The 13,816-nt window shown below is 46.5% G+C and overlaps 2 protein-coding genes across 2 annotated transcripts in view; both read right to left on the bottom strand.

The window, feature by feature from the left end:
• Positions 1–13,816, bottom strand: part of LOC137667504 (titin-like) — a 245,020-nt gene that overhangs the window by 188,958 nt on the left and 42,246 nt on the right. The window contains 1 exon segment of the mRNA XM_068408322.1: positions 557–3,100. Within this exon segment, the coding sequence (XP_068264423.1) occupies positions 557–3,100 (2,544 nt within the window).
• Positions 4,725–13,788, bottom strand: LOC137667503 (muscle M-line assembly protein unc-89-like). Its single transcript, XM_068408321.1, has 2 exons — positions 13,699–13,788; positions 4,725–13,548 (listed from the first exon to the last, which is right to left on the bottom strand). The coding sequence occupies exons 1-2, from the start codon at positions 13,699–13,701 to the stop codon at positions 7,288–7,290; spliced, it is 6,264 nt and encodes a 2,087-aa protein (XP_068264422.1). The 5' UTR covers positions 13,702–13,788; the 3' UTR covers positions 4,725–7,287.

The following is a 13,816-nucleotide window of genomic DNA, read 5'->3' as shown; positions in this document are numbered from 1 at the left end:
TAAGAAATGAAAGCAGTACCAGGCTCAATGGACAGACAGTGTTACAGTGCATAATGACATCAGGAAACACAGTTGTGAAATTGGAAAAACAATGTGCAATAGCAACGCACAATAACAATGTGATACAAACATATACCACACTGTCTTGGAGCTGTGAGAAATTATGGTGTGAACAAGAAATTGTGCTAAAACTGTGCAATAACTCTAAAGAGAGAGAGAGGGTGCAGCAGCGAGAAAAGTGGGAAGAGCACATCCACTTCACAGGCAACACTAGGAAGAAGTGGTTGGGTCTGAGATACAGCTTTGTCCTGACTGTGCTTGTGTGATGAGAACAGGAAGCAACAAAGTTCCTGACCAAAGACTGGGGTGAGGAAAGTCAGAGACTTTGCAATGTGATAAAAAGACACCATAAATCCAGGGAGAAAGGGAGCCCTCTGATTAGTGGCATGATGGTATTAATATCGTATCTGTATCCAAAGATACAGACACATAGTAGGGCAGTTTCATTAGTAGAGCAGTGTATTAGAAAGGCAGTATTTTATCACCATAATCCAACCTCTTTTAACAACTGTGAGTTTTGCTGTTGTTGCTCTTTTTCCACCTTGATTCAGCGCCTCACAGGTGTACTCTCCTTGATGAATCTCCCCGTACACTTTGCTTATTACTAGTGTGTACGTGTCCTGATCTTGCAAACACTTGAATTTGTTGCCTGAAGACACCAGTTTACCCTCAAAGTACCAGTTCACATTTCTGACATTCGTTATGACAGACACCAGACTGATACTCTCCCCTTCCTCCACAACAGTGTCGACCAGTTTGCTGTGTATGATGGGATAACTCTCTTTGCCCAGCTCATCGTCTAGCTTCCCAGCTCTAGTTTCCAGACCCTCTCTGTCCTTTTGCTCAGATATTTCTTCCCTTTTCTCCTTCCTTTTCAGTATTTCTGTGTGTGTCTCAATGGGAACACCTGCAGAGGCTACATCAGCAGTGGCTGCGGCTGCACCCACATCCTTGATTTGACCATGCCCAGTCACAGTGTTGATTACTTGAGCAGACAAAGGCAGTTCCAGTGGTATTTCTGCCTCCATAGTCCTCTCAGCCTGCTGGGGCTCTAGCTCAGAGGTTTCATCACAGGATTTTCCCAAGAGAAGTGGCCTGGGATGGACTGGCAATGCTTTGGATTTTTCACCTGTCAAGAGATGTTTTTCTTCACAAATAAGAGAATAGAAAGCCTCCTTCAAGACTGTTTTTTGGTCAGCTGTCTGAATGCAGACTTCTCCCAAGGATACCAGGATTTCTACGGGACTGAGTCCTCCTGCGGTCACAACATAGGTGCATAGGTTGTGTTTTTGTTCCTTGGTGATGTTTATTGTCTGTACTTCAATGTTTTCCTTATCAGACAACCATTCTGAAAACAAGAGCTTTTGCTCACTTACCACTGCAGCTTTCAGTGCATTTCTAACTTGAGACTTTATGTCTAAGTTACAGCTCTTGGGAACCTGAGCAGTGAGCTGGCTCTCTTTGTTGAGGACTTGGCTTGGCTGGAGCTGGTGAGTGTACATTGTTTCATGGGGTTGTCTCCCTGCCTTTGGACACTGCCTAAGTGGGCTGGCAAGATCGATGACATGTTCCTCCTCCAGGGGCTGGTTTTCTTCTAGCAGCAAGGGAAATCTCACAGCCTGTCCCTCATGGATTCTTGCAGCAAAATCTTCCTCTGCTGCTTCCAGGGGAGAAATCTTCTCCAGGGGGACAGCCTGGCCCCCAGTGAAGGCCAATTCAGAGGGAAATCTGGGTTCAGATTTCAGCTTACCTTGCATTACCTGGAAGCCTTCAAGGACCTGGATGTGGTCACCATCTATGGCAGAGCTCTCAGTGGTGCTTGACACCTGTAGAAGGGCTTGGGAAGCCTCTGTCTTCAGAGCAGCCATTTGCTCTGTCACCTTGGGGATGACTTGCTCTTTGGGCAAGAGTATCTGTGCAGCTACAGTCCCAAGGCAGCCCGGCAGTTGTGTCTCCATCGCTGCTGCAGGCACCACACCCTGTGGGCCAGCAGGTAGGGTTTGCAGTGGTTCTGCCAGAAGCCTGCTGCTCTCTTGTGTTGTGGCCACATGGGTGCGCATCTCTTCAACACTCTGTGCAGCCAGGCAGGCTGGTGGCAGGCTAGACAAGATGTCTTCCCTGGGCAGCACATGCTCCTCCTGGCTTGTCTGGAGCTGAAGGAGAGCCAGGGGCTCCCTCATGGCCTCAAGGCTGAGCGCTCCTTCCATGGCAGGAAGCTCACCAGCCTCGTCGTAGGAGAGAGGGCTTTGGTCCTCTGCCACCGCAGAGTGCTGCAAGGCCGGGCTCTGCCTGCACACAGCATGCTCCTCAGGGAGCACAAGGAGCTTAGCAGAGCATGTGGCCTCACCCAGGGTGCTAACTGCCCTGCATGTGTAGAGCCCAGTGTCCTCCTCCATGCACTCCCGCACTGTCAGGGAGCCCGAGCCATCAGGGTGGTGAGCAACAGAATGACGCGCATCGGAGGAGAGCCGCTCATTCCCCTTGAACCACTGCACATCAGGGCATGGCTCCCCAGCCACGGTGTACTCAAAGATTGCGGTGAAGCCTGGTGCACACCGCACATTGTCCGGCTTCCTAGCAAAGCAAGGGACCCCTGGTATGCACTGCCGCACGTGGAGGTGGGCACTGCATGTGGTCTCACCATGTACATTGCTGGCCATGCACATGTACTCACCCTCATCCTGCACATCCACATATGGGAGGATGAGGATGTGGTCATTGCCTGCAAACACTAACTTACAGTCCATGGATGGGGTTAGCTTCATACTGTTGAAAAACCACTGGATTTTTGGTGCAGGGCTGCCAGTAACAGTAACAGAGAGCCTAGCTAAGTCTCCCTGCCAGACTTCAATATCTGAGACCTGTTTGAGGAAAACGGGGGCTCTGCCCCCCTCCTCCCTTTTCATCTTTGCTTTGCTGGAATAAACTGGTTTTTCAGGCTCAAATTCAAGTGTTTTCTTTCTATCAGGCAACTGAAGGCTGCTGCTGTAGCCTTCACTTCTTCCTTCCTCGGAAGACATAATAAGAGAGCTAGTGATGTCTGTATGGGGAAAAAAATTGTTTAGTTTTACTAGAATGTTTAAGTGAACACTTGTAGATAGCAATAAAGAGTGTTAGTGCAACTATTTTTTATATGTGGAGGCTTTTCCAATACCATACAACAGTTAACAATGAACATGAGGTCCTCTTGCTGTCAAATACACACCTGCTGAAAACAGCAAGACATGCTGTGCTGTCAGGTTACTTATGAACTTCCTATCTGGATCAACATGGGTGTCTCTTTAAACCTGACATCACAGTATGGGTTAGGCATACCCCCAGGGTGTACAGTGCAAGTAACAGTCAAACAACATTGGTGCATTCACAAATATAATTAAAGTGGTATGTGCCATACATATTTGTATGCACACTCATACAAACAAGTACAGCAGAGCAGTTTTAAGACCCTGATTTAATTCAGAACACCAAGAAAAAGCAGAATGACAGAATTAGGATTGGAAAAATAACACAAACTTTTCAGCACACAACCTTTCTTCTGGTGCAGTTCATTCATTTCTTTCAACTCTATCTTTTGCCTAACACACTAAGATATTACCTCTTCCTTACCACTTTTATCCTGTTTTTGTCACTAGACCCTTATGCTTACAACACCATTATTACTAAAATCATGAGTTTGCACCCTTGATTTAACATCATTGATTTAAAGCTCTGCTTTTAAACTCCTCCCTGTCACAATGTTGCATATTAAAACTCCCACAATACCAGCGAAAAAGAGGACAGAGCACTTTAAGGTTTTTCTTTTTCTTGCCTTTGTAAATTTAGACATTTATGTGTTGGACCACTTTGTTCTAATGGTGGTTTAAAAATGAGAGGAAGCAGATGTCGAGAACATGTCATTCTCTCCAGATGCTTGATACTAGAAACATCAGTGAAATCCGAGACTTCCAGGAATGGAACAAGCCATCCGTGAAAAACACGGCACAAAGAAAACATTTGGAAATCAAATCCTGTTGTCCTCACTGAGTCCAGTTTGCTCAGTTAAGGCCCACAGTATTTGATGCTGTAAATATATGAGAGTTGTTAAAAATGAATAAAAGAACTGTGAGTGGGTAAGTGTCTCCAGGCACTCTAATTGTGAACCGTGGTAAGTCTCTCAATTACAGTGCCTTAAATTCCAAAATTTATTGTGAAATACTAATTTTTGCTGCACTCCGATAACAACTATAAAGAACAGAATATGTCATACTCAATTCTTTCTCATTGGTTTTAGTAATTATTAATCTTGCCACAAATACCATAATATACATGACATAGCACAGTACGTACATTGATTAACTGCAGAGAAGACATGCTTAGGTACAAAAAAAAAATTACATCAGTCATTCAGTATTACCTACCAGTCTTGTTAAAACAGTAGGGCAGTTTCCCCAGAAATACAATGTGCTATTGAATTTGAGAATGGGTGTCAGAATCGGGCCCATAATGAAGTATAAAAATTGCAGAATGGAACCTATGCTAACACACATGAGAATGCATTATATACAGGAGTGTGGCAAAAATTAATGCACTTTTGTGTGTTCCTGGATATTTATGACAGAAAAACTACACAGATACTTTTTCATATTTTAGCTATGTCTGTGAAATGAATAAAGTACAAGAAGTGATGGACTTAAATCATTTACATATTTATTTCACAAATTAACCATATATATTAACATTCAATACACATTGATGACAAACATAATTCATTCTTTTTTTAAGATAGTTGATTTGTAGAAATGAAGACAACATTAAACCTGACAATGAAATTGTGACTTTTGTAATTCGTATGAAAGCATAAAATTTTGAAGACAGATGTTCAATCATGGCTCCAAGCTATACCAGTTGCCCCAGAGTAAGTTTATTCAAAACTAGAATTGCTCCATATTTATATCATTGTAGCTTAGGTGAGACTTTATCTCTCCATAAGCATGATAGTGTTCCTGGCTAATGTATGAAACTTAAAACAAGACTTTTAAACTTACATAAACCACAAACACTACTACACAGGTAGAGATAAAGATGCTTGGCTATATATTTCAGATGTGAACATGAACTTGGACCTGTTTGGCTTATGGTTTCAAAAACAAGTTATGGGCCTATTTCTACTAAAAAATTCGGTTCATTTACGTGCAAATAAAACACACATCATAATTGCTTAGGACCTAACCAGAGGGCCTCTGACCTCTTTGGCTTTGAACCTAAAAGACCTCTCATGTCACAGCTGACGTATAACACCAGACAATTCATGCCGACTTCCTCAGGGATTTCTGCTGTCTAATGAATCAGTGCTACACATCTACACAAGGAATGGATTAAGGACACATCGTGAAGCAATACTTTCCCAGCACAACACTGGGTCAGACACTCATGCTTCTCTTTTCTACCACCGTTACCTATGAGAAATCACAATTATCTCTGACTTTTCACAACATACAAATCTTAAAAATTTATCATGGGGTCATGACTGGGAAACTGAAGTGACACATTGGTATTAGCCTAACCACTCCAGTCATTTTCCCCATGTACTGGGTCATTAGAACTTGCCAATCCTGACTTTAAGTTTGTATTGGGCAACAAAATTAGGCATAGTGAATCTTTTGATCAAAAATTACTATCCCAGGTGAGTGATGGGATAGTCTTAAAGATTATTGAGTTTTTGAGGCATGCTGACCTCAGCATGAGGACACATCAAACTCAGAAATAAGAACATGTATGAACATAACTGAATGTACTATAAGAATAGTTCTTTTATGCTCAAAATCACCATGTTCCTTAAAGCAGTTTGCAAGGCAACTGGCAGCAATTTGGAAATAACTGGAAGAACCTCAAGAACAGGTAATCAAAGTAAAAATAATTTTTGCTTAGGGTTGTTGAACTCTAAGTTTCATCTTGCCATATAGGTAACTGGAAAGCTGGCACATGCATTAGAGAATTATTTAACTTCTGATAAACATTAATTAAAAACTTTCACATTTTAACATATTTTCTTAATCAATTTATCATTGTTTATGTAAGATAGATTTAGTTCTGATTTAATTATGTCAGCTACTGCTGATTCGTCCTCCTAAATATTAGCATTATTTTAAATTCAAAAATACATAGAGTCACATTGAGAATATTAATGTAAAAATCGCTTCTGCTGAGAAAATGCCACAGATAACAATTGAATGTATTCTACTTATTTCTGGTCATCTTGACACATAGCACACTTGACTCTTACTAATTAAAAAAAAAAAAAAGAAAAAAGGAATACGTAGACATTTAGTTCTAATGAGAAACAAGAATACTGCATAAAAAAAATCTCTCACTTTTTTACTACTATGTATATTTTATGAATGACAGTAGAATATGGGGACAACCAAAATTATTTTAATGAATTTACAGCTACATCATTGATTTATTATGCTCCCTCTCCTTTCCCTTTAACTTCTAAAGATACAGTACAAAATATGTTTTCATGTTTATTACTTGGTAATAGAGAAAAAAATCCTGTCCAGTCTCTACTAATGCAAAACATTAATTTTCTTCCCATTGTGTTGCTTTTCTTTGCAACAGCATAATTCCATTGACTTAAAAAAAAAAGTCATTTAATTGCATGAGTCAGTAGAATGAGGCCCATGGATGTAAGAATTTTGCAGTGATAGAAACTGTGAACACAGGATTTGAATCAGTGAAGACTCACGTGTTCTGACAAACATTGTGAGAAGGGGGAATAACGATTTAAGGAGTTCTTTCACAGAACTATATCCAAACTAAACAGCAAGTGTAAGTTATTATTCCATATCTTTAGGTTACAAGAAAAAGGTGGTTTCTACATTTTCAGGTGACTTCTAGCCTACATAAAACAATAATGTTGCAGACACACAAGAGTATGTACACTATACAAAAAAGTCCTTCATAAATGAGTGTCAATTAAAATATCTTCACAAGAATGAGTAAGGAGCCTGAAATATACCTTGATGCAGAAAGTGTGCACGAGACCTATGCACAGATTAAATCTCACTAATATTCCCCAATGAACGTAAGCTTAAGTGAGACAGAAATATGCCCCCATAGAGTGGTTTTCATCCCTAAAGAGATGAAAAACAATGCCCCTAAAATGAGTGCTGCATTTTTAACTGCAGTGAACAACAACATAAAAGCATTTAGTGTTTCAAAAGATACTCTGAAATAAATTATGGAAATTTAGTATAATGTTAACACAGCACAAGTCTCGGCAGTTCCTGCCCTGTTAGTAGCTATACATTTGTACTGCCCACTGTCATGTTGCATCAGGTTTTCAATAGTAAGGCTATGAGAGCCCCCCTGCTCTTCCTGCACACAGTACTTGTCCCCTTCCAACAACACCCCATCCTTGTACCAGCAGACACTTGGGTGGGGGGAACCAGTCACAAGACACTGGAAGCATGCTGAGGCACCTACAAATGTACTGTAGTCAGAAATGAGCCGCAGAAATTTGGGAGGTGCTTCTGTGACCTGGAACTCAAAGCTGCAGCTCTCTGAGTCCTCTGCCCTAAACTCATCCTGTTCCTCTTGGGATGGCTCCGCAAACACATCAAAACTAATGTTGACACGCTTCTCCCCTTCCACTTCCTGCTCTTGCTGAGTCACTGCAAGCAGTCGGATCGCTTTCTCTGAGTCGTCTATGTGTGGCTCAAACTCAAACTCCAACTCTATTTCTGACTGGTCACCCAGGCTCACAGTCTTGCTCAAAAGCAAGTCACACTTCTGGGGCCTGTGTGGTTCACTGCCCGTGACTGTCTCGCTGCTCTCCTTGGTACTTGCTCCCCGCTGAGCCACGACTACGAGGGAGCCTTTGCACATTGCTTCTCCCAGCCTATTGATTGCCCGACAGTGATACCAGCCACCATCAGAAGGACCTACATTTTGGACCTTCAGACTGTGAAGTCCCTCCTTCTGACTCACAACATACTTCTCTGTGTCAGGTGTCACACACGTATCGCCTCTGAACCACTGCACTACTGGGACAGGAGTGCCTGTTACCACACACTCAAACACTGCCTCCAAGCCTTCTGTCACCTTGACATCTGTAAAGGGCATGGCAAAGCAGGGAGGCATTTCAGTTACTTGGAAATCAATTTTTACATCCTCATTCTCCTCTGCAGCCAAGCCTGCAGCTTGCTCCAACAAGGCAAGTGGAAGAACATCCAGGGAAACCACCACGCTCTTCTTATCTGGGCTAAACTCAGGACTGGTTATGATTTTGACCTGCTTCTCAAACTCCTTCACCTCGTTTTCATCCAGCTCCACTTCCAGGAGGATTTCCTGTGGTGAAGGTGACCTTGAAGATGTGTTTTGCTCCAGGTCAAAGTGTATAACATGCTGGTGGGTGACAGGGGGTGGCAGTGCTAGTGACCGTCCATCTTCAGACAAAACTTCCACCTCTGTGGTACTTTTAGCTTCCCCAACAATGTTCACTGCATGGCACAGATACTGTCCTCCATCGGCTTTCTGGACATTAGTGATCTCCAGCATGCATTTGTCTCCGTCCTTCTCTATCCGCACCCTCTCATCCAGCTCCAACAGAGATTTATTATGATACCACTTCACACCTGGCTTGGGCACACCCACCACCTCGGCCACAAAGCTCAGCGTGCTGCCCTCATACAGCCTTCTCTTGCTTAATGCCTTGAGGAATGCAGGTGGCATCTCCCTGCCTGATGGCTCCAGGGCTTCACAGGGGGTCCTAAACACCTCAGCCTGTGGCTGGTCTGTAGGCTGCTGCCTTCTCTCACAGAGGGGGACCATGGCCAGGGCATCCATATACTCCCCAGTGGGTGTCCGGTAGCGCTCTGGTGGTGTGCTGTCCCCTGATGCAGAGCAGGGTCTCTCAAAGGGTGTGAAGTAGTGTTCCGAGGGTGTGTTGCATTTTGAACCCTTGGAGGGTGTGGAGTAGTGCTCAGGTGGTGTGCTGTACACTGAGCCTTCAGATGGTGTGGAGTAGCGCTCGGGTGGCGTACTGTACCCTGAGCCCTCGGATGGTGTGGAGTAGCGTTCGGGTGGTGTACTGTACCCTGAGCCCTCGGATGGTGTGGAGTAGCGCTCGGGTGGTGTACTGTACCCTGAGCCCTCGGATGGTGTGGAGTAGCGCTCGGGTGGCGTACTGTACCCTGAGCCCTCGGACGGTGTGGAGTAGCGATTGGGTGGCATACTGTACCCTGAGCCCTCGGATGGTGTGGAGTAGCGCTCGGGTGGCGTACTGTACCCTGAGCCCTCGGACGGTGTGGAGTAGCGATTGGGTGGTGTGCTGTATCCTGAGCCCTCAGATGGTGTGGAGTAGTGCTCAGGCGTGCTGAGTGGTGTGTGGTAGGATGCTGACGAAGCAGTTTCAAAGATCTCCACTGAGGAGGGAGGTGTGTAGAAGCGGTCTGAATCAGGAGACTCCTCTCCACTCCTGCTCTCCAGCTCTATAGACATTTCTGACTCAGGAGAGAAGGGCCGGGCAAGTTCCTGCTGGTTGTTGTAATAGTCGTAAACCGTGCTGAAGGTAACCTCCTCCACTTCCAGTGAAGTGATGGTCTCTTGCTGCTCCTTCTGAACTGTCCCTTTGAGATCTAGAGTTTTCTGCATCCCAGTTGACCTTAAATACTTGGCCAGAGACAAGTCAGGCTCCAGCTCTGAGGCTTGAACAGCAGTGGGCTCTGGACCTGCAGAAATATCCTCCCACAGTCCATCTCCATCCAAGCTATTCTCAGAGGCTTCCTCAGTGGGAGTCCTGTTCTTACTCCAAGACTCCTTCCTTTGCTCTTTCTGTGCCACAGGATCATCCATTATTAAACCAAGTAAAAGTTGCCCAAAAGAGAAGCTCTTGGTTGTGTTTTGTTCCTGTTGGGTGTCCCTGAGCATCTCCTCAGAGGAATCTGTGCTTTCTAACTCACAGGTGCAGCTGCTCATTCCTGTCTCAAAGATCTTTTCTATCCCAGAACCTTCTTCCTCCTCAGCCTGATGCCCAGCCTCGGGTTTCTTTTCACGTGCAGCTTTTTTCAAGTCGATGATGAAGCTGTCACTCTGGGAGTCTGTGGTCTCCAGTTGCTCCCCACTCTCCCACACATGTGTTTCCTGCACTCCTCTTTGGAAATCTACTGTGGACTCCATCAGAAAACTATGAATTTGTCCCTCAAGTGAATTCTCCCCACAGATACTCACCTCTGACTCATTAATTTTTTCAGCAGAAGATCCCTCTTCAGCAGATAACATGATGCTGCCAAGGTCCCCATTAGCGATTTGCAAATCAGCCCTTCTGATTTCCCTTGGCTGTGCCTCTTCCTGGGCACCGGCCTCCTCCTGCTGCATCCTGTAGCTCTGATGCAGCTCCTCACTCAGAGACATCTCTTCCACAAGAACATCATGTTGGTGCACAGGGGAGAGAAGCCCAGTCATGCCTACCTCCACACTCTCTAGAGCTGTGGGGGTTTGTGTCTGTTCTGTGTCCACAGTCTCTGCAGCTGGGAAAGGCTCCACAAACTTCTTTAGATCAAATGTGATATTGGTCTCATCAGTCTCAGGTGGCACCAGCTCCTTTTTGAAATGCACTTCTTCTAGGTGAACCTCAACTTCCTCGGTGAAATCCTGACCTGAGTTTTCTATGCCAGGAGAAGTGAGGATTAGATCCAAAGAAGAGTTGCCTGCATCAGATTCCATTTCTTGCAGCATTTGTCCATCATTGTGCATATCCCAGTGTGCACCATCCCCAGCATCAATCATTTCTGCTTTACAAAGCTGATCATCAACCTTGATGTCCTGTTCAATATCAACTGATCTGTCTTGCTCCTTGGCCTGTTCCTCCTGCTGCTCTTCTGTACAGAAGTCATAAAAGCCAAATTGCTCCTTTGCGGGCATGCTTGCAATGTTGTCCTGCAGGTGGAGCACAGCTGGCTCTTCTACAAGAGGCACATCGGGAGACCTTGCCTCCCTGGCAGGGGTGTCACTCTTTTCTTGCACCACGGGTGATAAAGGAATGAAAAATTGTGAATCCTCACACTCCTTTGCCAGAGCAGACTGCTCAGAGGCATGTGTTTGCCCTTTCACTTCCATAAATGGTGACTTCAAGGTATCCCAGGACAGAGCATCTGTATGTGGTACCACCTTGTCTCCTTTACCCTCCAACTCCTCTGAAAAGTGACCTGAGTCCTTGGCCACCAGTTCATGCTCTTCACTGGACATGCTTGGGTGCAGCTCAGTGGCATCAATTCCAAAGCTGTGTTCCTCAGAGACAGCTTTTCCCTTGTGCTGTCCCATCTCAGAAATACCATCTGTATCCCTCACACTTTCTTCTGTATAACCTGTTTCTCGCCTTGCATAAACTTCCATGATATCCAGCACCATTGTTTCCTCCATCTCACTCTCCTTGAAGCAAGGAGTTTTCTCACACTCTTCCACTTGCTCACCAGGAGACGGAGACGGGCTCAGAGACCAGGGTAGGTGGGCTTCCTCCTCCTTGGAGCATGTGATCTGTTTGTCTTCATCCTTCCCAAGTGTGCTGAGGCCTTGAAGGTGCAGAACATGGTCCACGGCAGGCTGTTCCTCAGTGCCTCCATCCTTGCTATACAACCTGGGTGCACTGGGCTGCACTGTCAGCTCAGAGGCAGTCTGCGCTGCTCCAGCCACATTCTTGGCCACACAACAATACAGCCCAGCATCCACAACAGAGACCCCTTGGATGTGTAAGCGGTACATGCCATTCTTGCCTTCCTCAAACCTCAGCCTCTCGCTGGCAGAGAGGCTCTGGCCGTTCAGGGACCACGCCACAGCTGGTGGGGGCTGCCCAGACACAGCACACTCCAACACCACTGCCTCCCCTTCATGGCAATGAATGTGTGCTGGGGCTTCTGCCACAATTTGGGGTGGTTCATTTCCCACATCAAATGAAAACTTGAACTTGTGCTTTACAGTGGAAGCAGCCTGGTCTGGAGAGGGCCGCGTGGTCTCCCTCCTCTCTGTGTCTTGTTCTGGTGTTGGAGTGGGGGCAGTGATTTTGATTTCCACAGGCAGCGACAAGAAGTGTGAGTCTGGAACTGCACTTGGCAGTCCCTGCTCTGCTGCGAAGGCCAGGCCGACTTCTTCGTCCTCCTCCATCTTCTCCTCCTCCTTCTTCTCTTTCTTCCCTTCTTCCTCCTTCACCTTTTCCTCCTCCTCCTCCTTATTCTCTTTCTTCCCTTCTTCTTCCTCCTTCACCTTCTCCTCCTCTTCCTCCTCCTCCGCTTTCTTCCCTTCCTCCTCCTCCTCCTTCTTTGTGTCTTCATAGGCTGGCATCCGTCGCCTGACACGGAGTGCAGCTGACGTGCTAACTGTGCCCAGTGGGTTGAAGATCACGCAGGTGACAGTGCCACCGTGCTGTGGGAGCAGGGACAGGAAAGTCAGTGTAGAGCGGCACTCTGTAGTGTGAACAGCTGTGCCCCGGATGCAACCCACAGGCTTGGTGTTGTTGTACCAGGTGACTGTGGGCTGTGGGCGGCCATGGAAGAGGCAGGAGAAGGTGCATCTGTGCCCCTCAACAGCCTCCTGGGGCTTGACCTCCTGGACAAAGAGGGGTGGGCAGGGCTCCAGGAGCCCACCTAGCATCTGCCATCTCTGCCCCATGGCCTTGGGCCTGTGGTACCCCTTCACTACCTGCACTGCAAGGGGCTCCAAGCCATCCATTGTGGCAGCCGCCTCAGTTGGGCTGGGCTTCCCAGGAGGGGCCCCCCGGGGCATGGACATAAAGGATTCCTGCTTCTTTTTCAGCACTGCCCTCTTTGCCTCCCGCAGCCGCTGCAACTTCCAACGGGTCTCCTCATCTAGCAGCTCCTCAGCATCCACCACTGTGCCACTGTGCTCCCTACTGCATGCCAGCCCTGGACGATGAGGCCCCACCAGTGGCAGCCTCTGGAAACAGATGGTTCGTACCATGCCCCGGGCTGGGGAGAGGTCCCCAAGCAACTGCTGGGCCTCCTGCCCCTTGTCGAAGGGTGAGCCAGTGCAACGGAGCACCACCCGCAGCCGGTCCTCTCGTCGCTGCTGCAGTAGACACTCCCAGCTCTCCCGCATCCACTCTGCTTTCCCTTCAAAACCCAAGCCCTGCTGCTCCCTGGTGCGTGCCACAAGCAGAGAGGCAGTGGACTCAGCTGAGCCCGCACTGTTAATGGCAAATACCCTGTAGCTGCCAGCATCGTGCTCCCGCACATCCCGCACCTCCAGGCTAGCATGGTGCATGTGCTCCTCACTCTCAGTGCGGATCACCTTGCGGCAGTCCTGGTGGACTGGCCGGTTGTTGTGAAACCAGGCCATGTGCGGTGCTGGACATGCCACCAGCTTGCACTGGAAGAGTGCAGGGTCCCCCTCCAAGACAGATCTACACTTGAGGCCCTGTGTGAAGGTGGGTTTACGGTTCTGGGTGCAGGCCAGCACTGCCACGGTTCCAGGTCCCTCGAGGTTCTCCTTGCGATGCTGCTCTGCAAGAGAAGGAGACTGGGGTTACAACATGCCACATTCTGCTTGCTGTCTGATTGAAAAAATGAAATAGTAATATATTGAAATAAGAAATGGGCATGCAACAGATTTCATCACACACCCAGGAAAAAAAAGTAATTCACTCACCATATTTGTTCGAATAAACGCAACGCCTTGCTCTGTTTTAAAGATTGACACGAAAATCGTTCGTTGTCTGTTCTTTCTTCAGACTGTGGAAATTTCTTCTTGAACAAGCAAAAATTAA

Source organism: Nyctibius grandis, chromosome 9, assembly GCF_013368605.1.
Source record: "Nyctibius grandis isolate bNycGra1 chromosome 9, bNycGra1.pri, whole genome shotgun sequence".
Classification (NCBI taxonomy): Eukaryota; Metazoa; Chordata; class Aves; order Nyctibiiformes; family Nyctibiidae; genus Nyctibius; species Nyctibius grandis.
Note: the sequence above shows the minus strand (reverse complement) of the source record. Positions and strands in the feature narration are given on the sequence as shown.